Source organism: Schistocerca americana, chromosome 10 (assembly GCF_021461395.2).
Source record: "Schistocerca americana isolate TAMUIC-IGC-003095 chromosome 10, iqSchAmer2.1, whole genome shotgun sequence".
NCBI classification, from domain to species: domain Eukaryota; kingdom Metazoa; phylum Arthropoda; class Insecta; order Orthoptera; family Acrididae; genus Schistocerca; species Schistocerca americana.
Window position 1 is genome coordinate 51,582,758 of NC_060128.1, and position 25,971 is coordinate 51,608,728.

Sequence of the window (25,971 nt, forward strand, 5' to 3'; positions counted from 1 at the left end):
TAAGGACAACTAGCAGCTGTAGAATGCAATGACGAGAATGGTTTCCCGCTTGCCGCGAGCAGACTTACCAGTTGGCTATCCGAGCACGACTCGCGGCCACACCCAAATTTCCATATGTCGTCTAACGTGCGTCTACGACCTGTACTCGTGCATCCATCATGTGTACTCCCATACAGGTCAGACATGCATGCACGTTGAAAGCAACCTTGCATCATAATCAGAATGACACTGGCATGTAATACCGTATAAAAACATCCGCAACACATATTAAATATGCCAGTTTTAGAACTCTTTTGATTTACTCAAAAATGGTTCAAATGGCTCTGAGCAATATGGTACTTACATCTATGGTCATAAGTCCCCTATAACTTAGAACTACTTAAACCTAACTAACCTAAGGACATCACACACCATCCATGTCCGAGGCAGGAGTCGAACCTGCGACCGTTGCGATCACGTGGTTCCAGACTGAAGCGCCTAGAACCGCTCGGCCACCACGACCGGCCGACCAATCTTGTCATTAACATTTTTCCTCGTCTGTTTCAGCAACTGTTTTTGATGTATGCTAATGAGAAGAAATAGCGCACTAGATGCTACTGGTGTGATATTCCTTCACATTGGGAATCTTGTTATTCCACTCACACCGCCGCCCCCCTCCACCCATTCATCCGGATTTCTTCATTTATTCTCGTGATATACTTGCTTCCCACAGTCAACAAGATATACTGGACGTGATGAAAGCTAGAAAAGTACTAAGTTTCCTCGCTACAGTGAAAGTATATGTTTTGACGATGCCATTATGGCCGTATCACTCTAGGACATGGTGTAAAAAAGACCTGAGGATAGTCGTTACAGACTGAAACCGGTCATCGTCTAAAGAATTCATTTGTGATCAGAGAGCCGGTGGCGGTGGTCTCGCGGTTCTAGGCGCGCAGTCCGGAACCGCGCGACTGCTACGGTCGCAGGTTCGAAACCTGCCTTGGGCATGGATGTGTGTGATGTCCTTAGGTTAGTTAGGTTTAAGTAGTTCTAAGTTCTAGGGGACTGATGACCACAGCTGTTAAGTCCCATGGTGCTCAGAGCCATTTTTTGTGATCAGAGACTGGAATAAAAAAAGCATGTTAAGTAATATTATGTTCTCCACAATTTTTAAAAAACCATTTCATATACTTACCCAAAATGGCCAAAAAAATGTAATGTAAAATAAAAATATCGGCCCTCGATATTGCCGTTTTGAGGTCGATCTGTCTATATATCATTGAGGAATCGATATTTCAAGACGAAGGTGTCCATATTTCCTGGAAGCTTCTAGATATCGATATTTCATAAACACCCTATTCAGTACTCCGAACTCAGCATCGCTCTGAGGTGCAATGGAGGCAACACCAAGCACACAGGGCGAAACTGGGAAACACATTTCTCGCACCAGTAACAAACACTACCACAGAATAAGGCAACACAGTTCCTAATTCAATCACTGACTGCTGCTATGCCATCGAACATTATGTCTGTTTTTGCATAGTTCCTTCTGACGTTGTTGTTGTTGTTGTTCTTGTTGTGGTCTTCAGACCTGAGACTGGTTTGATGCAGCTCTCCATGCTACTCTACCCTGTGCAAGCTTCTTCATCTCCCAGTACCTACTGCAGCCTACATCCTTCTGAATCTGCATAGTGTATTCATCTCTTGGTCTCCCTCTACGATTTTTACCCTCCACGCTGCCCTCCAATGCTAAATTTGTGCTCTCTTGATGGCTCAGAACATCCTGCCAACCGGTCCCTTCTTCTAGTCAAGTTGTGCCACAAACTCCTCTTCTCCCCAATTCTATTCAATACCTCCTCATTAGTTACATGATCTACCCATCTAATCTTCAGCATTCTTCTGTAGCACCACATTTCGAAAGCTTCTATTCTCTTCTTGTCCAAACTATTTATCGTCCATGTTTCACTTCCACACATGGCTACACTCCATACAAATACTTTGAGAAACAACTGCCTGACACTTAAATCTATACTCGATGTTAACAAATTCCCCTTCTTCAGAAACGCTTTCCTTGCCATTGCCAGTCGACATTTTATATCTTCTCTGCTTCGACCATCATCAGTTATTTTGCTCCCCAAATAGCAATACTACTTTACGTGTCTCATTTCCTAATCTAATTTGCTCAGCATCACCCGACTTAATCCGACTACGCATGGGGTAAAGCTTAAATTCGCTTCAACAATATTCGATTCAGGCTATCAGAGAATCGTTTTGGTGACAACCATAACGGTCCATAGAAGTACAGATGTGGTCTATCGAAAGATGTGACAACAATTACATCTCTATTTTCAACAATGTCTGAAGGAACAGATACTGGTGACAGTCGTGCAGGTGTACTAAATTTATGAAATGTATTCACCAAACAGAAAATCTCATGTACTACATTAACTGTCTCATTTCCTACTCTAATTCCATCAGCATCACCTCATTTAATTAGACTACACTCCGTTATTCTCGTTTTGCTTTTGAAGCCACAAGTAATAAGCAGGAAAACTGACAAATGAAACTAATCTGCGCCACAACAGAACGAAATTCCAAAACCGGGGCTGACAATGGCGCTGATGTTCTAAAGAGCCGCCACCGCCTATGACGGTGCGGCACAATTAGAGAGAAAAATTAATCTGTGCTCGCTGCCGGGCGACTTCCGGCCGGCGGGCGCATTGTGCGCGCCCTTCAGCCCTGCAGCCCTTTGGGCTGTCGAAGCGCGTCGGACCCCCACCGGCGAGCGGCTGCGCAGGAATTGGCAGGCAGTTGTGCCCTGTGCGCGCTGATCGCGGACACGAGCTTCGACAGGGCAACCCTTTGCGCTCCGCAGGGCTCCACCTCCGGCGTTTGTCTTGGCCCTTTGTGGCGGCCCTCGGGGCTAATGCGTGTTGTGGAAACCGGCCGCGGGCTCATTTCTCACGCGCCGCTGGCTCCGCTGAGACAATGCCTCGCGGACACGCCTCGCCATCTGCCCGCTTATCCGTCATCCGCGCAATCCTTGCCTTTCATCTGCCCTGCCCGACGTCGAAGCGTCCGTTGGCGGTGTCCGGGCAGCCGAACCCAAACGGCCCAAATAACTGTCGACCCGACCCTATCCGTCACTGCCCCCCCTAGGGTTAGATCACCCACCACTGCATCTGCCGTCATACGAAAGAGCGATAGAAGAGTGAGGTCGACAGGAAGTGCAAAATGGGCACGCAGGAATGCCTTCAGGATAAGTGTAAGTGTACGTCTCTAGAAGAGCGTAGCATTCCAAAGCATTGGAAAAGGGCACAGGTCATCCCCGTTTTCAAGAAGGGACGTCGAACAGATGTGCAGAACTATAGACCTATATCTCTAACGTCGACCAGTTGAAGAATTCTGGAACACGTATTTTGTTCGAGTATAATGACTTTTCTGGAGACTAGAAATCTACTCTGTAGGAGTCAGCATGGGTTTCGAAAAAGACGGTCGTGTGAAACCCAGCTCGCGCTATTCGTCCACGAGACTCAGAGGGCCATAGACACGGGTTCACAGGTAGATGCCGTGTTTCTTGAATTCCGCAGGGCGTTCGATACAGTTCCCCACAGTCGTTTAATGAACAAAGTAAGAGCATATGGACTATCAGACCAATTGTATGATTGGACTGAAGAGCTCCTAGATAACAGAACGCAGCATGTCATTCTCAATGGAGAGAAGTCTTCCGAAGTAAGAGTGATTTCAGGTGTGCCGCAGGGGAGTGTCGTACGACCGTTGCTATTCACAATATACATAAATGACCTTGTGGATGACATCGGAAGTTCACTGAGGCTTTTTGCAGATGATGCTGTGGTGTATCGAGAGGTTGTAACAATGGAAAATAGTACTGAAATGCAGGAGGATCTGCAGCGAATTGACGCATGGTGCAGGGAATGGCAATTGAATCTCAATGTAGACAAGTGTAATGTGCTGCGAATACACAGAAAGATAGATCCCTTATCATTTAGCTACAAAATAGCAGGTTAGCAAGTGGAAGCAGTTAATTCCATAAATTATCTGGCAGTACGCATTAGGAGTGATTCAAAATGGAATGATGATATAAAGTTGATCGTCGGTAAAGCAGATGCCAGACTGAGATTCATTGGAAGAATCCGAAGGAAATGCAGTCCGAAAACAAAGGAAGCAGGTTACAGTACACTAGTTCGCCCACTGCTCGAATACTGCTCAGGAGTGTGGGATCCGTACCAGAAAGGGTTGATAGAAGAGATAGAGAAGATCCAACGGAGAGCAGCGCGCTTCGTTACAGGATCATTTAGTAATCGCGAAAGCGTTACGGAGATGATAGATAAACTCCAGTGGAAGACTCTGCAGGAGAGACGCTCAGTAGCTCGGTACAGGCTTTTGTCGAAGTTTCGAGAACATACCTTCACCGAAGAGTCAAGCAGTATATTGCTCCCTCATGCTCATATCTCGCGAAGAGACCGCGAGGAAAAAATCAGAGAGATTAGAGCCCACACAGAGGAATACCGACAATCCTTCTTTCCGCGAACAATACGAGACTGGAATAGAAGGGAGAACCGATAGAGGTACTCAAGGTACCCTCCGCCACACACCGTCAGGTGGCTTGCGGAGTATGGATGTAGATGTAGCTGTAGGGATGTAGAAGCATGTATCACTAGGGGTAAGATAGATCCTCCCTACAGAAAATATCAAGAACTGAGATGGAAAATCGGTCCCAAGCAAAGAACGGAAAGGAGAAAGGAGGGAGTAGTATGTAGAGAGTTTATACAAGATCGATGTACTTGAGGGCAATATTATCGAAATGGAAGAGGACGTGATGAAGATGAGAAAAGAGATACGATACTGTGTGAAGAATCTGAGAAAGCGCTAAGAGACTCAAGTCGAAACAAGGCCCTGGTAGTAGGCAGCATTCCGTTAGAGCTACTGACAGCCTTGGGAGAGCCAGCCGCGACAAAACTCTTCGATCCAGTGGGGAAAATGTATGAGATGGGCGAAATAACCTCAGAGCTCAAGAAGAATATAAGAAATCCAGTTCCAAAGATTAGATTAGATTAGATTAGATTAGTACTTGTTCCATAGATCATGAATACGACACTTCGTAATGATGTGGAACCTGTCAGGCTAATAAAAGGTGTCTGTACAAGACATTACATTAGACAAAATATTACATGACACTCAATGTTTTTTGTGTGTGTGTGTTTGGGAAATTACCAACTTACTATATCCAAAAATTCATCTAATGAGTAGAAGGAGTTGCCAGTAAGAAATTCGTTTCATTTCCTTTTAAATGCTATATGGCCATGCTATTAGGTAAGTGACCAAAGACTTTTGTGGCAGCATAATTTAGCCCCTTCTGAGCCAAAGTTACATTTAACCTTGAGTAGTGAAGATCATCCTTTCTCCTGGTGTTGTGGCCATGTACACTGCTATTACTTTTGAATTCGTTCGGATTGTTAATAACAAAGTTCATAAGTGAATATATGTATTGTGAGGCTACAGTGAAGATCCCTAGCTCTTTAAATAAGTGTCTGCGGGATGAACTTGGATGAGCTCCAGCAATTATTCTGATTACAGGCTTTTGTGCAATGAACACTCTTTTACTCAGTGATGAGTTACCCCAGAATATGATGCCATACGAAAGCAGAGAATGAAAATAGACGCGCTAAGCTAATTTGCTCAGATGTATATCGCCAAAATTTGCATAAGTAGCTGAACTCTAACGTTTCAACAGATCCTCAGTGTGTTTCTTCCAGTTAAATCCCTCATCAATGCATACACCTAGAAATTTTGAATATTCTACCTTAGCCACCGATTTCTGATCGAAGTCTACATTTATTAAAGGGGTCATTCCATTTACTGTGTGAAACTGTATATACTGTGTTTTGTCAACGTTTGATGAGGGCCCATTTGCAGAGAACCGCTTAATTATTTTCTGAAAAACATCGTTTACATTTCACGAGTTAATTCTTGTCTGTCAGGTGTAATAGTTATACTTGTATCATCGGCAAAAAGTACCAGCTTTGCATCTTCGTGAATATAGAATGGCAAGTCATTAATATATATTAAGAACAGCAGAGGACCCAAGACGGAACCTTGCGGTACCCCATTCTTGATTGTTCCCCAGTTTGAGAAATCACCAGTTTTTTGCATATTATGTGAACTGTTTATTTCAACTTTCTGCACTCTTCCAGTTAGGTATGATTTAAACCATTCGAGGACTGTCCCATTCATACCACAGTACTTGAAGTATTCCAATCAAAAGCCTTTGATAAATCACAAAAAAATACCAAAGAAAGCAGGTGCTGATAGGTGCGAAAATTCCCGAACTGCCAGCTTAGTAACTCACGGTTGCAAAATACTAACACGAAGCATTTACAGAAAAATTTAGAAACTGGTAAAAGGTAACCTCAGATCAGTTTGGATTCAGGAGAAATGTACGAGGACGCTAAGCAATACTGACCATAAGAATTATCTTACAAGTTAGGTTAACGAAACGCAAACCTAAGTTTATAGCATTTGTAGACTCAGAGGAAGCTTTTGACAATGTTGATTGGAATACGCGGTTTCACATTCTCAAGGTGGCAGGAGTAAAAAACATGGAGCGAAAGGCTATTCACAATTTGTACGGCAACCAGATGGGAGGCGTAAGAGTCGAGGTGTACGAAGGTCAAGCAGCGGTTGAGAAGGGAATCAGACAGGGTTGTACCCATCCCCGATGTCATTCAATCTGTATACTGAATAGGCAGTAAAGGTTACAATAGAAAATTTCCAAGTAGGCGTTAAAGTCCAGGGAGAAGAAATAAAAACTCTCAGGTTTGCAGAAGACATCGTAATTCTGTTAGAAAAGGACCTGGAAGAGCAGTTGAACGGAATGGACAGCGTTTTGAAAAAGAGGATACAGGATGACCATTAACAAAAGCAAATCGAGGATAATGGAATGTAGTCGAATTAAATCAGGTAATGCTGACGGAATTAGATAGGAAACGAGACACTTAGAGTAGCAGATGAGTTTTGCTATTTGAGAAGCAAAGTAACTGATGATCGTCGAAGTAGGGAGGACATAAAACGTAACAAGGAAGCCATCTCTGAAGAAGACAAATTTGTTAACATCGAGTATAGATTTAAGTGTCAGGAAGTCTTTTCTGAAAGTATTTTTATGGAGTGAAGCCATGTATGGAAGTGACATATGGACGATATATAGTTTAGACGAGACGTGGATAGAAGCCTTTGAAGTGTGGTGCTACAGAAGATTGGCGAAGGTTCGATGGGTGGATCACGTAACTAATGAGGAGGTACTGAATAGAATTGGCGAGAAGAGGAACTTGTGGCAGAACTTGCCTATAAGGAGGAATCGGTTGGTACGACACGTTCAGAGGATCACCAATTTAGTATTGGAGGGCAGCGTGGAGAGTAAAAATCGTAGAGGGAGACCAAGAGACAAGAGATGAATACACCAAGCAGCCCCCCCCCCTCCCTCCACATGACGTGCAATCCGACTTCTGCTGTTGTGCCACCTGCACTTTTTGCTTCACACAGCCAAAGAGAAAGACTACTGGAGTAAGACTCCTTCACACAGTGAAACTAAAATTAAATTCTACTACAGTTTCAAAAGAACAATTTCATATATTTACCGAAAATTGTGAAAAAATACACTACAAGCCATTAAAATTGCTACACCACGAAGATGACGTGCTACAGACGCGAAATTTAACCCACAGGAAGAAGATGGTGTGATATGCAAATTATTAGCTTTTCAGAGCATTCACACAAGGTTGGCGCCGGTGGCGACACCTACAACGTGCTGACATGAGGAAAGTTTCCAATCGATTTCTCATACACAAACAGCAGCTGCCGAGTGTTGCCTGGTGAAACGTCGTTGTGATGCCTCGTGTAAGGATGAGAAATACGTACCATCAGGTTTCCGACTTTGATAAAGGTCGGATTGCAGCCTATCGCGATTGCGTTTTATCGTATCGCGACATTGCTGCTCGCGTTGGTCGAGATCCAATGACTGTTAGCAGAATATGGAATCGGTGGGTTCAGGAGGGTAATACGGAACGCCGTGCTGGATCCCAACGGCCTCGTTCTTATCACTAGCAGTCGAGATGACAGGCATCTTATCTGTACGGCTGTAACGGATCGTGTAGCCACGTCTCGATCCCTAAGTCAAGACATAGGGACGTTTGCAACACAACAACCATCTGCACGAACAGTTTGACGACGTTTGCAGCAGCATGGACTATCAGCTCGGAGACCACGGCTGCGGTTACGCTTGACGCTGCATCACAGACAGGAGCGCCTGCGATGCTGTACTCACCGACGAACCTGGGTGCACGAATGGCAAAACGTCATTTTTGTAGATCAATCCAGGTTCTGTTTACAGCATCACGATGGTCGCATCCGTGTTTGGCGACATCGCGGTGAACGCACATTGGAAGCGTGTATTCGTCATCGCCATACTGGCGTATCACCCGGCGTGATCGTATGAGGTGGCATTGATTACACGTCTCGGTCACCTGTTGTTTGCGTTGACGGCACTTCGAACAGTGGAAGTTACATTTCAGATGTGTTACGACCCGTGGCTCTACCCTTCATTCGATCTTTGCGGAACCCTACATTTCAGCAGGATAATGCACGACCGCATGTTTGCAGGTCCTGTACCGGGCTTTCTGGATACAGAAAATGTTCGACTGCTGCCCTGGCCAGCACATTCTCCAGATGTCACACCAGTTGAAAACGTCTGGTCAATGGCGGCCCGAACAACTGGCTCGTCACAATACGCCAGTCAGTACTCTCGATGAACTGTGGTGTCGTCTTCAAATTGCATGGGCAGCTGTAACTGTACACGCCATCCAAGCTCTGTTTGAGTCAATGCCCAGGGGTATCGAGTCAGTTATTACGGCCAGAGGTGGTTGTTCTGGGTACTGATTTTTCAGGATGTATGCACCCAAATTGCGTGAAAATGCAATCACTTGTCAGTTCTGGTATAATATATTTTTCCAGTGAATACCCGTTTATCATTTGCATTTCTTCTTGGTGCAGCAATTTTAATGGTCAGTAGTGTATGATACGAAAGGAAAACGTTGGCATTCGATATTCCCGTTCAGATATCGATTAAACCGGCGCAGTTACGTTGGCGATATACACCGATGTCTGGGAGAAAGTGTGGGTACATCGTTACTCGGCCAGCAGCCGTAATGCAGACGAGCCCGGGGCAGGGCGGGCTACCGGGCACCGACTGGTCATTGCGGCGCATTCCACGGACGCAGAGGCGAGGCGACAGAAGGCGGCGCCCCGCCGCGCATCGCCAATGAGCCGCCGGACCCTGGGGGAGATCCGTGGGGGCGCCGCTGACAGCCAGAGGGACCCGCCTTAACGGGCCGGACTCTCTGCACTCGAATCTCACAGTAACTCTCTTCGCTGACATCGGTCTCTTGTACAATTATGAAATATGGTTTACGACCGCGTGCTGTAACATTTCTGGAAGACCGAAAATCGTCTGTATAGTAGTCATCGTGGATTCCGCAAACAGAGATATTGCGAAACTCGGCTCACTCAGTTGCTGCATTGCTCTGGGGGGACCACATACAACACGTGACCAGCCGAGCCAGCGCGAGGCTCAAACAGCTCTACCCTATGCTCAACAGGCGTAGCACACTGAACAGAAGGGTGTCGAGGTCCATGTACACGACACTTATCCGACCCCTGATGACGTACGCAGCTCCTGTCTGGGGATACGCTGCGCCCACACGCCTGCGCCGTCTGCAGCTCATACAAAACAAAGTACTCAAAGTCATAAGCAATGCTCCACGATACACACGCATCGCGGACCTTCACCGGGAATACCGACTTGAGACTCTCACGGAGGTAATCCGCAAACTCACCACAAGACTATACAGAAACTCCAGACATTCGCAGAACCCGTTTATTCTGAATCTGGGGAACTACGACCACAACCGTAGATGGAAACATAAGAGACCAAAAGACATACTTGGGAGGACCTAACGGCCAAGCATACGCAAACATAACGGCACAGGCGAGCCCCTGTTAATCAGACGCCATTACTGGATATCCAGCTGGAACACGCTGCCGAACAACTGGCACCACGCAGGGAAGCCGTACCGTACACTGCATGCAGACAAGCTCCACACATCCCCCACACAGTGAGATGATCTGTGGCCGATTTACCACTACTGTATAACGATCTTGATTGTTCCAGGAATGTAGCGGCTGCAGCAACCGGGATACATCGCCGTCACTTGCCACGGTAATGATGCCCGATACCCATACTAACAAACCCAACCTCGCACGAACTATCGCAGTTAGTAGGCCACTACTGCTCTTGCTACCCATCCCACTGTCGCAGAGGTTTTTTTCCCACGGCACGAGCCTTGGCACTTTTTTCCCTCTGCTCTTCAAATCGCTACCCTCACTCGCGTTTCGTCCACTACCTGACGGACCGTGTTAATGCGTAGTCTTACCCAGACGCACGGACAACATCACAGCCCAGCATCCTGTGATCCACTTACTAGACAACTAACATGTTTACGGAGGTGACAGTAGAACTTTTGGTTTGGTCAGCACGTTGGTGCGGGCGTGGAGGGGCCCCCACCTCTGCGCCTAGCGCTGTACACACCGGCAGACGGGCAGACACAGCGCCCCTTCTCTTCTGGAAGGCAGTCGATGCAGTTATGCACTGTTATTTCCACATCTACATCTACATACAAACTCCGCAATCCACCATACGGTGCGTGGCGGAGGGTACCTCCTACCTCAACTACCACCTTCTCTCCCTGTTCCACTCCCAAACAGAACGAGGGAAAAAATGACAGCCTATATGCCTCTGTACGAGCCCTAATCTCTCTTATCTTATATTTGTGGTCTTTCCGCGAAATGTAAGTTGGCGGCAGTAAAATTGTGCTGCAGTCAGCCTCAAATGCTGGTTCTCTAAATTTCCTCAGCAGTGAGTCACGAAAAGAACGCCTCCTTTCCTCCAGAGACTCGCACCCGAGTTCCTGAAGCATTTCCGTAACACTCGCGTGATGATCAAACCTACCAGTAACAAATCTAGCACCCCGCCTCTGAATTGCTTCTATGACCTCCCTCAATCCGACCTGATAGGGATCCCAAACGCTCGAGCAGTAATCAAGAATAGGTCGTATTAGTGTTTTATAAGGGGTCTCCTTTACAGATGAACCACATCTTCCCAAAATTCTACCAATGAACCGAAGACGACTATCCACCGCCGGCTGGAGGGGCCGAGTGGTTCTAGGCGCTGCAGTCTGGAGCTGCGCGAACGCTACAGTCGCAGGTTCGAATCCTGCCTCGGGCATGGATGTGTGTGATGTCCTTAGGTTAGTTAGGTTTCATTAGTTCTAAGTTCTAGGGGACTGATGACCTCAGAAAAGTCCCCTAGTGCTCAGGGCCATTTAAACCGTTTTTGAAGTACAAGTTATTAATTTATTGAATATTCATTTTTACTTACAAATTTCCACATTAAATGTTGAAAGTGTCCTCCTTGTTGTTGAATACCCAATTCAATTCGTGTAATCATGTTTCCAAACACAAGCTGTAACATTTCTTCTGTAATAGAAACAGTGAAAGTGCATATTGCAGTTTTCAGTTCATCCATTGATTTTGGACGGTCTTCATAGACAGTTGCTTTCGCTGCACCCCAGAAGAAACTCTAGATCTATTTAATTTATGAAAAAATGAATGAGCTGTTACGTTTTAAACTTCATGTTTAGAAAAAAATCAAATTTTGTAGTTAATTATCTCAATTTTTAGCAGAGTTTTCACAAGATTTGGAAAATTCTAGAATTTCATACACCTGTAAATATGGTTTTTATGCTGTGCAAAATTTATCAAACAATCTCTCTTACTTGTGAAGAAAAATGTACCTATAGCAACAAATGGAGCCAACAGTAAGTGAAAAAATGATGAAATTTCATGTCTAAAAAAATTTATTTTGTTATGTTTTTGCACTTCCACTGCTATGAGTGTGAATCCCGAATCCTTCCTGGTCATGTTGACAAAGATTCATGAATTTACTTGTAAAAGTATAGACAGTGGAAATAAAAATGTCCTGTGGTGCTTGTCCTGTTCCAAGTCGGCCCGTTTCACGTCTGTAATGGTACTTGAATTACGCAACCATTACAGCAATATTCTACTGTGTTTCTGCAAAGTAGTTGACATATTTCTGAGACGACATTCATATTTGATGTCATTACTGTAGAGGTACTTTGATACATCGATATGTTTATGTTGCAATGATATTATTCTTATGGGTATTCTTTCTTTTGTCACTATGATCTTTGTCGCACTTGTACTCTGATTTTTGGGCGCGTAAGCGGTTAGCAGTTAGTTATAGAGTCGGACCTTGATAAAGTCAAGTCTTGGACGTCATGTTGGAAAGACGCATATTGTAGTCAGCTTATAAAATTGTGAACGTTAACAGTTAGGAAGATGTTTTCAAGTATGTTTTCTACTGTGAAGTGCTGTTTTGTGTGTTACGTGATATTGCAGCAAAAGTAATAAAAAAGAAGTGTTACTTAAATTCGGAGTGCTGATTACTTTTTTACATCACCATTGTCCTGCAAAAGTGTAATCCTCAAGAATGGTTTGTGAAGCGCACCTACAAAAAAACCTTTGAATATAGCAGAATAAAACCTAGGCCTCTTTGCATCCGAGCTTAAAATCATCACCACCTAGATTTTCGACGATTGAGCCACGATTTTACAACGAGACCAGCGTGGGAAACACGAAAAGATGAGTACCTAGTTTCTTCGTTATTACGTGAAATGACTTTATTAACTGTGCTCTAATGACACCTGCCACACAATAACTTTGTTGTTGCCCGAAAATGCAGTACTTAGCAGCGTGAGCAACACCACAATCATTATTAAATTTTTGACCTTTGTTGTGGTAGGGTTGTTAGACGTCCGACCCCTCTTAATTTCGTCACGCACGTTAATACACTGTAAGCGAGCGTTTCTGCTCACTGTTGACGTCAAACTGGAGCCAGCCACTAGGAAGGTCCGGGGTGGGGGCAGAACTTTAGAACTTTGTGGCCCGTCAGACGGAAACGACGCGTACTTTTAGAATTGCCCTCGCTCCCCGGACACCCTGGCGATGTATCAGTAAACTAGGACCAGCCACAGATGCTACTTAGCCTCCGCACTATCTCTCCCCCCCCCCCCCCCCCCCCCCCCCCATCACACACACACATACATACACACACATACATACATACACACACACACACACACACACACACACACACACACATACTCACGTGCTAGCCGGGCTGCTTTACGGGAGAGGAACCGTTCCGCCACTCTGCCCACGGAGATTGCGAAAGCAAACCGCACAGCAGCGCCGCGCGTCCCATTCATTCGTTAACGCGCCGGCCGAAATTAAATTAATTTCCTCTCCTTCCGAACGCCTCAGCATGAAATACAGTTCTGAACGAGTCGCACTGGCGCTGACCATGTGTGTGTGTGTGTGGGCGTGCTGCAACGTTGAGCTAAGGGGCTGCTTTGTCAAAAGCCGCCAGCACCGAAACGCCGGTGGGCGGTGACGGATTGGGGGGGGGGGGGGGGGGGAGGCGTCTAGGGGGCTTTCGTTCTGAGTGTGTGTGTGTGTGGGGGGGGGGGGGGGGCTGAGCTGAGAGCCGATCTTTGCCGCCCCTCTGCGGCTGCATTTCCGTTTCCCAGCAACCACTTCTTGCCCTTAACACTGTACGAGGAAAACCTATTGGTGTGCGGACATTTGCCACTAGAGATGGGCGAACTGAAACACGTAACTGTTTCGAAACAAATGAAACAGTAGAATGTAATGTTTCGATACGCTGTTTCAAAACAGTTTGTGTTTTGTAATCTAATAAAGCTACACATTTTATCATCTTGAATGTCTACTGTATAAGTATGTCCATATAAACACAAATGAGGTGCGAGAGCGCTAATCATGTCGCAGAGAGTATGAAACTATCACTTGGGCGTCTTGGCAGTTTCGTATTTCCTGCAGCAAATGCGCTGCTTTCGTGTCGTGTGGTTTTCATACTTTTCAGTTGGTTGAGGACAGCCATAGCTGAAGACAGAAGAACCACCACGAACGGAACTGGAGGTGGGAGCAAACTGCAGAAACAACGGATATGCTACCGGGATTCCCACATTCTGTTAGTATGGGTAATGTACCCACCCTGCTAATTTCCAGGCACACAAAGGGAATCATTGTGGATAATAGGCACAGTGACTATAGACTCACAAATAACGCCAAATAATTCGAATAAATAACAAAATATAACAGAAAAAAATTTTGTCTTTCAAGGTGTTTCGAACCGTTACTATAAATTCACCATGCTTCCCAGCCCTTCCCGTTCACCATCACCCTATCAGTGACACGTCAAACAGATTGCTTGCAATTATACCTACATCAAATTTATGTATATGTCTAATAACTCTATGCCTTTTTTTTATTCAAAATGTTGTAGGCTTACTTGCGTTTCTTAATGTGATTACTGTACATGAACAGAGAAGCGTTTGTTATGAACAAGTGTAATGTAACTGAATGATTTTCACATATTTATTATTTTGAATGTGAACTGTATGCGTTGTTTTATTGTTTGGTCAGTGTTTATAAAGCAGATGTTACGCCATTTCGTAATAGGACAGTGAGCTAGAAACGAAGCTTTATTTTCGGATATATTAAGCTTCATACTATTGCCTGTCAAAAAGATTTCGACACTCTTGAAAGTGTTTCATGAAGTGGTATGTTGTGTTTCAGTACCTGTGCCGAGCCCGAATTTCGTACGACACAGAGAAGAATGAAACATCACTCTTTCGATACAATTTGTCCGTTCCAAGCACAGGTGGACTGAAACAGCCTTATTTTGAAACAACGATACAGTTTCTGTGTCTGGCCCGAGATCGAATCTGGTCCGGTTATCCGAGACAGTGGCGGAATGAAATACCACTGTTTCGAAACAGTCAACTACAGCCGTTCCGAAACACTGAAACAGTTCCACGTATCGATACACTGTATCGAAACTTAGAAACAGTGGAGAAGTCTATTTGCGACTATTTTACCTGCTCCGAAGGTTTGGGTGCCTTGTCTCCCCCTCCTCTTCATCGCTTAGTGAGCCTTTTCGCTGGTTTACTTAACATAGGACCAGAATCTCTATGGATTTTCCGCCACATGTCTATAGACAGTTTCGTTGTGGAAACTATTAAATGCATCTCGCATTGAAATCCGCACCAAATTTCGAGCCTCAGTAAAACTTCGCCTATCTTGGAGATTTTGCGTTCGTCTAAATTATACGTGCCTTTTTCGGTGCTCCTGCAGCAGCTTTCTGTCGTGTTTTGTGTACCATGGAGGATCAGTTCCGTCTCTTTTGTTATGAATCTCTCGAGTGCTGTTGATACTATTTCTTTGAACTTAAGCCACATATGGTCTTCACTTACATAGTGTGGAAGGATTGGAGACATGAACCAAATTTTTAGTTGCTTTTATAAATAGATATATTTCGCGTTTAGTTTTGGTGAATTGCTTTGTTACGGAATTGAGCCTCGCTACGACTGCGTGTTCACTAATCCCTGTATCCGTCTTGATGCTCAGGATTATTTGCGGCTAAGATGTCAAGTCTGTTTTTGTAACCATTTACAATTTGAATGGCCTCGTGAACTAATTATTCAAAATAATTTTTTTAAAAAAGCATTTAGAACAATTACGGAAGTTGTTTTCTATCTACAATAGGGTCTGAAAATGTATTTTCGCCAACATGCGGAAGGTAGATTGAAGTCACTGCCAACTAGAATTGTATGAGTAGGGTACCTATTTGTGATGAGACTCGAGTTTTCTTTGAACTGTTCAGCAACTGTTTCATCTGAGACAGGGGGTCGGTAAAAGGACCCAGTTATTAATTTATTCCGGTTGTCGAATATAACCTCTGCCTATACTAAGTCATGGAAACTATCTGCTTCAATGTCGCTTGTGAGCTGGAACACACATGACATTATTTTTTCTTAACTTGTGCTTCTTGTTTCTGTTGTAGTGCAGATCATTAGAAGCACGGCTTTTCCCTTCAAAACCTAGGATGCTTACTCTGAGACCCTGTAAATACCAGAGCTAAACAATGTAGTACAACAATGTACGTTACAAGCATAGCATTCTCTATTACTTCATTTCCTTATTTCTAACATTTTAAAACTGTACGTCTACTTTAGATGACATGTCAATAACAGATGTTCTTATCTGTATTTAGTGAACATATTTTCAGTCACGTTTTGAACATTGTCCCGCTACATTTTATTAACTAATGTTTCGCGGCAAGGGATATCGGATTTTAGATAGTAAATTAATATGTAGTATACCGTTCTTCTTTTCAAACATTCACATACCAATTTCTTCTTTCCTTGCTGTATTTTGGGCATGCAGTTGCAGTAGTTAAAGTAGGCACAAATGCAGTGATCAAAAAGTTATGATTAGCGTACATTCGCATTCTCTTAACATCTTTCCTTTCTTGTTGCTCCCATGGCGATGGACAGTTTCTATCGCAATCAGTAAGCGTGAAAGGAAGCTGCCGTACAGACAGAGGGATCTATATTTATACTTGGCAGAACTAATTACATACTGACATAATCGTCGGTACTGCTTCCGTTTCCTAAAAGTTATAAATATTTCGATTTCGGAAAAGAAGCTCTGTATTTGGCCAAGATGTCGAAGAAGAAGGTCCCTTACGTACTGGTTGTATCGAGTAAGATGTGGAGATGGCGGTTTGAAAGCGGACAGAAAAAGTACGGGGAAGGCCGTCGTTTACCTGAGGGATCGACCTGGCGAAGGGGCAAGTCTGGCAAATGTCCGGCGTAGCAAATATCCGGCATTCAAACCTATTACCGAATCTCTACCTTCTTTTTTTCATCCGAATCCCCGATAAATCTTAGCAGCAGATTCTAAAACAATATTATTGTATGTAGAAAGCAACTTTCACTCTGCAGCGCAGTGTGCGGAACCTCGCTGGCGGATTAAAACTGTCTGCCGGACCCACACTCAAACTCGGGACCTCTGCCATTGGCGCGCAAGTCCTCTGCCGACTGAGAAGTTTGGAAGGTTGGAGAAGAGGTACTGGCAGCGGTAAAGCTGCGGTGACGGGTCGTCAGTCGTGCTCAGGTAGCTCAGAGGGTGGAGCACTTCCGTGCGAAAGGTCAAGGTCCCGAGCTCGAGTCCCGATCCGCCACACAGTTTTAATCTGTCAGGAAATTTCAAAATTACTGCAGTTGTTTTAGTGTTCAGCCCATGACATCAGGCCGGCCGCTCTGACCGTGCGGTTCTAAGCGCTACAGTCTGGAGCCGAGCGACCGCTACGGTCGCAGGTTCGAATCCTGCCTCGGGCATGGATGTGCGTGATGTCCTTAGGTTGGTTAGATTTAAGTAGTTGTAAGTTCTAGGGGACTGATGATCTCAGGTGTTAAGTCGCGTGGTGCTCAGAGCCATTTGAACCAGCCATGACACCACGAGAGGGCTGGACCAACGCATTTCACGGGCGCAAAAAATTTATATTACGTAGAATAAACGCAAATGTGATATTCCACTGAATGGCCGATATGTGAAAGATAACCTTATAGTATGTATAATAATTTATCTGATCACAATGTTATATGCAAAAGATTTGATCAGAGTAAGCAAACCTATCAAATATACAATAAATGGTTTATAGAGTTGATGTATCTAGTAAGATCTTTTGCACATTACATTGCGATCGAAGAAAGTATTATAACAGTACTCTTGTTGCACATTTGTCTCGAGTCAGTAACGGTTGAAACTGCAGTACCTTTTTACGAAAACAACATTGGGAAGTTTAAAAGGTGATGGGAAGTGTAGATGTAGCAGGTTCGTAACACTTGAAAAATGGTGAAAGGTGAGTGTACAACCAAGACTGTCAAGCACCTCTGCCTCCTCTGACATTAGGAAGTTGCCGCCAAATTTATAAAGAAATACTTTTTATAATCTATAAATAGTTTGTAATCGTAGAAATGTTGGAACACGTAAGGCAATACTGAGCCTATGACTTATCTTAGAAAATAGATTAAGGAAAGGCAAACCTACGTTTCTAGCATTTGTACACTTAGAGAAAGCTTTTGACAATGTTGACTGAAATAATGTCTTTCAAATTCTGAAGCTGGCAGGGGTACAATACAGGGAGCGAAAGGCTATTTACAATATGTACAGAAACCAGATGGCAGTTATAAGAGTCGAGGGGCATGAAAGGGAAGCCGTGTTTGGGAAGGGAGTGAGACACGGTTGAGGCCTGTTCCTGTTGTTATTCCATCTGTATATTGAGCAAGCAGTAAAAGAAACAAAAGAAAAGTTCAGAGTAGGTATTAAAATCCATGGAGAAGAAATAAAAACTTTGAGGTTCTCCGATGACATTGTAATTCTGTCAGGCAGCAAAAGACCTTGAAGAGCAGTTGAACGCAATGGACTGTGTCTTGAAAGGAGGATATAAGATGAACATCAACAAAAGCAAAACGAGGATAATGGAATGTAGTCGAATTAAGTCGGGTGATATTGCAGGAATTAGATTAGGAAATGAGACAGTTAAAGTAGTAAAGGAGTTTTGCTATTTGTGGAGCAAAATAACTGATGATGGTCGAAGTAGAGAGGATATAAAATGTAGACTGGCAATGGCAAGGAAAGCGTTTCTGAAGAAGAGAAATTTGTTAACATCGAGTATAGGTTTAAGTGTCAGGAAGTCGGTTCTGAAAGTATTTGTTTGGAGTGTAGCCATGTAAGGAAATGAAACGTGGACGATAAATAGTTTGGACAACAAGAGAATAGAAGCTTTCGAAATGTGGTGCTACAGAAGAATGCTGAAGATTAGATGGGTAGGTCAGATAACTAATGAGTAGGTATTGAATATAACTGGGGGGAAGAGGAGTTTGTGGCACAAGTTGACTGGAAGGAGGGATCGGTTGGTAGGATATGTTCTGAGGCATCAAGGGATCACCAATTTAGTATTGGAGGGCAGCGTGGAGGGTAAAAATCGTAGAGGGAGACTAAGAGATGAATACACTAAGCAGATTCAGAAGGATGTAGGTTGCAGTAGGTACTGGGAGATGGAGAAGCTTGCACAGGATAGAGTAGCATGGAGAGCTGCATCAAACCAGTCTGTGGACCGAAGACCAGAACAACAACAAACAGCAAAATCTCAGAACACATTGTGCACATCGTATTTTAAAAATAGAAATAAAAGCGAAACGCATCTGGCAATAAACAAATAAATAAAAATCAAATTGCTGTAAGCTTAAGAGTGGAAAAACAATAACTGATATTTAACGGTTGCTGTGCAGAATGTCGCCAAGCAAATAATAATTTAACAGCAGAGGTTTATCTGTAAGTCCTTTCTTATTGTTATAAAGTTGCCAGGCCAGGTCCGTCCGCTTTGTGTACGACAGAATGTTCGAGTTGGGAGGGGGGGGGGGGGGCGGGGACGTACAGGGCACTGGCCGCTGAAGTACTGTGCAGAGGTGCGGGGTTCCCCGCCCAGGGAGTCCCTAATGGCCGCTCAGTCAGCCGCGCAGTGCTGCCAGCGCCCACGCCGCCTCTGCATGTCGGGCGCGGTGGGAAAGGGCGGAGGGTTGGCTGCGCCGCGCGTCCCATTGTCTCATTATCCCTGCTGCGGTGTGCGTCGTGAGCGGCTACCGGTAGCTCGCCGCGAGGCCGTTAGCTTAACTAACGTCTTCCCTCATTACCCACAACTGCGCTCCGCTGCAGCGCCGTGAAGTTTTGCACGGTATCAAATTCACGTCCGCTGTTGTAGACCAGGGAAGGCGGAATGGCATACGATTGCTCGCCAATAACGGAAAACGAAATTTTTCGGTTGCTGATATGTACGAGACGCGCCCTTAAAGTTACTCTACTACCCATTAAAATTGCTACACCAAGATGAAATGCAGACGATAAACGGGTATTCATTGGACAAATATGTTATACTATAACGCACATGTGATTACATTTTCACGCAAATTTTTTGCGTAGATCCTGAGAAATCAGTACCCACAAGAACCAACTCTGGCCGTAATAACGGGCTTGATACGCCTGGGCATTGAGTCAAACAGAGCTTGGATGGCGTGTACAGGTACAGCTGCCCATGCAGCTTCAACACGATACCACAGTTCAGTATTGTGACGAGCCAGTTGCTCAGCCACCATTGACCAGACGTTCTCAATTGGTGGGAGATCTGGAGAATAAGATTACCACTGCAACCAATAACCACAGTTCTACCTCGGACAGCTTTCTCCCTCTCATCTCCGACACCCCAACAACCCTCAGGTTGTCGTCAACGTTCCAATTGCTCTACAAAACTGTGCTGGGACGCGACAAAATGCGATTCTTGTATGTGGAGTCGGAGGTTTATGTTAATGCTGCCTTTTAACTTCTTTTGCTCGCTCCTGAGTAGAAACTTTCATCCCCAAACATTCTAACCGAGCAGTAAATGATTTTCAGAAATAGCACTATTTCATGCCTTAGGGGTTAAATTTTGAAAAAGGTGAAGCAAGTCTTTTTTTATGATCGGAAAACTAAATACCAATTTCAGTATTTCTAGCTTCAGAATTGCTTTAACAGCGGCTTATTTTCGAAAAAACCTGTCATCGTCTATTCCAGCACCTTTTTTTAGGTGTGGAATTTCGAAAAATTAATTCTCGAACGATTCACCGCCGTATTTTAAGTTTCGAAACTTAACGGTTTGGCCCCGGCGAACATCACACCTCCGTAAGCAGAACGAAATGTCAATTTAACCAGACGAGAATTGCGCTCCAAAAACTTGTTTCCTACCTATCAATAAGAGAATGACCAAAAACTGCAATATAGTAACTTTCCTGTAATAATTGTGTAACTTATTTCTTATATACGTCGTTTCATAGTCGCGCAATATTTTTTTTTAATTTTTTTTTTTTTTATCTTTGTGACTGGGATAAATTTGTAGAGTGGTTCTGCCTACCACATTCTTTGCGATGTCGATACCCCCTGAGCAGCACCTGCGGTATAGAGATAGCGTTTCGCTCGTTGGCAACCCTGTGCTCGAAGACAGCCGAAAACCGCAAAGCCGCACGCCGCCGCCTGCGGCAGCACTTCGCGACCCTCTCGACGCGATAAGCGCTCCGGACGGGGGGAATTCCCGCCGTAATGAGCGGTCGGCCCGGCCGGCTAGTTAGGCCGAAGTCTTTATTGCCGACCACCGCCTCTGATGCATCGTGCCTGCGACTGCCCCTGCGCCTGCGCAGTGCTAATGAAGCGGCCCGCCGCTAGGAGCGCGCGCGGCGGCGGCCAGATGGCGCTGGCGATAGGCGCGCGCGGCGCTGTGTCGCTTGTCAACTGTCAGATAAGCCATCGCGCATGCGCCGCCCGCAGCGCCGCCCGCGGCCGGAATGCGAAACCAGCGCGCCTCGACGAGGCAGGCAGATGCCGAGGAGAGCGTGCAGTTCAGCGAGATGCTGTTTCCTCGCAAATTAAAATGAACGTTTCGCTGTGAACACTTCGCAATTACGAAATTATACCCGGTGTGACAGTCGGTAGTTTTAAGACCTATACCAGACAGTCTATTATATACAAGTCAGAATGCATTTGCGATTTTCTCTCTGCGAACTTTACAAACCGTAAACGAGCGTTCTTGCTGCAGCCCACACGCCACTTGACTGTAACATAAGATATCTGTTAGACACACATTTCAATATTCATACAGACAACTTGGACTGGTTGATATTCGATTACCTCCACCGATTACTTATTGGGACGCATCTTCGGATTGGGTCATGCAGAAAATTGGAGATATGGCAATGTGTCTGCCTTTGACAGTCACGTATGTAACATATAACTTCAGTTCATCTGTACAATTCGATGTATTCGGCATCTGATGATGGGTTATCCCGAAACGCGTAATATTAAAGTCATTTATTCACCAGCCGCGGACGTGACCTACTCAGCATTCGTAGAGTATCGTTCCGATCGAGAAGAACTTACGATGTATGAGATATGTTTGAAGCAGATAGCACACAGTTAAGTGCATTACCTTTAACGTCGATTGTGTTGCAAGTTGGGTCGAAATATCTTCATGTAAGGGATATTCTTCAGTTATTACACGATCACGTATTCTACAAGATCCATAATGAACGAGAGCCCCATTCTGCTCTCTTACGATGTCTGATGACTACTGAGTTTGCTGATGTGTGGTACCTGGCAGTAGGTGGCAGCACAATGCACCTAATATGAAAACCGTATTTTCTGGGGGTGTCCGGATACTTTTGAACGGTTGAAGTGGCTCTGAGCACTATGGGAATTAACATCTCAGGTCATCTGTCCCATAGAACTTAGAACTACTGAAACCTAACTAACCTAAGGACATCACACACATCCATGCCCGGGGCAGGAATCGAGCCTGCGACCGAAGCAGTCGCGCGGTTCCGGACTGTAGCGTCTAGAACCGCTCGGGCACTTCATCCGGCTGTTAGCAAGGGCAATCGCGTTGGTCTTTTGTTGCCACAGCCCATTACTGCCAAAATGCACCGCACTAACCTAACGGATGCAAACGTAGTACGCCCCACGTTGATTTCTGCGGTTATTGTGTTGCCTGTCTGTTAGCACTGACAACGCTAGGAAAACGAAGCTGCTCTCGGTCGTTATGTGAAGACTGTCGGCCAGTGCGAGGGCCATGGTGTCAGGTAATATCTCGGCACTCTCTAGACACTGTGGATCTAGGAAAACCGAATTCCCTCACGATTTCCGAAATGTAATGTTTCTTGCGCCAAGCTCTGACTAATATTCCGCTTTTAAAGCCTGTTACTTCCCCTCGTGCGACCATAATAATGTTGGAAACCTTTTCACGTGCACCACCCGACTACAAGTAACAGCTCCACCAAAGCACTGCCCTTTCATACCCTGTATGAGCGATACCACAGCCATTTATATACCGGGTGATCAAAAAGTCAGTATAAATTTGAAAACTTAATAAACCACGGAATAATGTAGTTAGAGATGTGAAAATCGACACACGTGCTTGGAATGACATGGGGTTTTATTACAAAAAAAAGTTATCGGGCCTTTTTTCCTCGTGGAAATGCACGATTCTGGTTTTGTAACTGCTACCGTGACGGGTGAGAGGTACGCCGATATGTTACAGAATCGCATCATCCCCAGCCTGGCTGATAAACACCTGCTGGAACGTACGATGTTTATGCAGGATGGCGCTCCACCCCGTACTGTTAGACGCGTGAAAGATCTCTTGCGTGCGTCGTTTGGTGATGATCGTGTGCTCAGCCGCCACTTTCGCCATGCTTGGCCTCCCAGGTCCCCAGATCTCAGTCCGTGCGATTATTGGCTTTGGGGTTACCTGAAATCGCAAGTGTATCGTGATCGACCGACATCTCTAGGGGTGCTGAAAGACAACATCCGACGCCAATGCCCCACCATAACTCCGGACATGCTTTACAGTGCTGTTCACAACATTATTCCTCGGCTACAGCTATTGTTGAGGAATGATGGTGGACATATTGAGCATATCCCGTAAAGAACATCATCTTTGCTTTGTCTTACTTTGTTACGCTAATTATTGCTATTCTGATCACATGAAGCGCCACCTGTCGGACATTTTCTGAAGTTTTGTATATTTTTTGCTTCTAATAAACCCCATGTCATTCCAAGCATGTGCGTCAATCTGTACCTCTCTGTCTACATTATTCCGTGATTTATTCAATTTTTCATCATCCGGTATGTCACATACTGTCAACCCTCCCTTGAGGCATAAAGAACGTAAGTTCCTAAGTGAACGTGACAAAAAGATACGGCCATTTACGTCACACCTGAGATGAACATCAACAAAAGCAAAACGATGGTAAGGAAGTGTAGTCGAATTAAATGAGGTAATGCTGAGGGAATTAGATTGGGAAATGACACACTTAAAGTAGTAGATGAGTTTTGTTTTGGGAAGGAAAATAACTAATGACGGTCGATATAGGGAGAATATAAAATGTAGACTGGCTACGGCAAGGAAAGCGTTTCAGAGAAAGACAAATTTGTTAACATCGAGTAGAGATTTTAGTCTCAGGAAGTCCTTTCTGAAAGTATTTGTATGAAATTAAGCCATGTATGGAAGTGATACGTGGACGAAAAACAAACAGTCCAGAAGAAGTGAAATTTGGTGCTACACAAGAATGGCGAAGGTTCGATGGATAGATCACGTAACTAATGAACAGGTACTGAATAGAACTGGGAAGAAGAGGAATTTTTGGTAGAACTTGACTAGAAGAAGGAATCGGTTGGCAGGACACTTTCTGAGCCACCGAGGGATCACCAATTTAGCATTGGAGGGAAGCGTGGGCGGTAAAAATCGTAGAGAGAATGAATACAGTAAGCAGATTCGGAAGGATGTAAGTTGCAGTAGTTATTCGGAGATAAAGAGGCCCTCAGATGACAGAGTACTGTGGGGAGAGCTGCATCAAACTAGTCTCTGGACTGAAGAGCAGAACAACATCGTGTTGCTTGAAAACTCACTTATCAAAACCTATAGGCGCCTTCCCGTTGACATATTGAGCATTTCCTGCATAACGTTTGCTTTGTCTTACTTTATTGCTATTCTGATCAGATGAAGCGCCATCTGTAGAAGATTTTTTGAACTTTTGTATTTTTTCGTTGTTGTTGTTGTAATAAAACCCCATGTCATTCCATGCATAGGGGTCAATTTGTAACTCTCTATCTACATTATCCCGTGTATTATTCGTATTCAAATTTATATTGACTTTTTGATCACCCGGTATGTGCATATCGCTATCCCGTGACTTGTGTCAGCTGGGTGAGCAGCAGGATAGAGCCGCGAGCAGGAAGGGCTCCGCTGCTCCAGCTCTGACGTGGTCAAGGCGACCGGCCCGAGTGAGACGTGTAGAGGACCCCTGGTGGCAGGCTGACGGGCACAGCGGGCTGCCGGCAAAGGCTCGCGCGCGCCACATCTGTGTGACATTTCGCCCGCCCGCATACTGACGACGATGACACAATGATGACACACGCGCTTTACGACCGGCGCGTGACGTGACGCAAGCTGCCAACCGCAGGACGGCGTCTCCGCCATACATATGTATGCCGTCGCGTCGCGCTCCCAGCAGGTAGGACGCCGTCTGCGCTCTGACGGCTGCGTCGCTACGCGCTGACCACAGGTTTGCGTTACCGAGGAAACGGGCTCGTGGGATTGCCCCTTAGCCCGGTATTACACTATCATATTTTTTAACAAACAAATATGATTAAATGTTGTCGTGGTCTTCAGTCCCGAGACTGGTTTGATGCAGCTCTCCATGCTACTCTATCCTGTGCAAGCTTCATCATCTCCCAGTACCTACTGCAACCTACATCCATCTGAATCTGCTTAGTGTATTCGTCTCTTGGTCTCCCTCTACGATTTTTACCCTCCACGCTGCCCTCCAATGCTAAATTTGTGATCCCTTGATGCCTCAGAACATGTCCTACCAACCGGTCCCTTCTTCTTGTCAAGTTGTGGCACAAACTCCTCTTCTCCCCAACTCTATTCAATGCCTCCTCATTAGTTATGTGATCTACCCATCTAATCTTCAGCATTCTTCTGTAGCACCACATTTCGAAAGCTTCTATTCTCTTCTTGTCCAAACTAGTTATCGTCCATGTTTCACTTTCGTACATGGCTACATTCAATACAAATAGTTTCAGAATCGACTTCCTGTGACTTAAATCTATACCCGATTTTCTTGTTCAGAAATGCGTTCCTTGGCATTGCCAGTCTACATTTTATATCGTCTGTACTTCGACCATCATCAGTTATTTTGCTCCCCAAATAGCAAAACTCCTTTACTACTTTAAGTGTCACATTTCCTAATCTAATTCCATCAGCATCACCCGACTTAATTCTACTACATTCCATTATCCTCGTTTTGCTTTTGTTGATGTTCATCTTAT

General features: G+C 44.8%; 1 protein-coding gene across 1 annotated transcript in view; it reads right to left on the reverse strand.

The window, feature by feature from the left end:
• Nucleotides 1–9,430, reverse strand: part of LOC124552658 (transcriptional activator cubitus interruptus) — a 175,949-nt gene extending 166,519 nt beyond the window's left edge. Inside the window, exon 1 of the mRNA XM_047126983.1 lies at nt 9,185–9,430. Within this exon, the coding sequence (XP_046982939.1) occupies nt 9,185–9,430 (246 nt within the window). The remainder of the gene's footprint in view (nt 1–9,184) is intronic.
• Nucleotides 9,431–25,971: the final 16,541 nt, after the last annotated feature.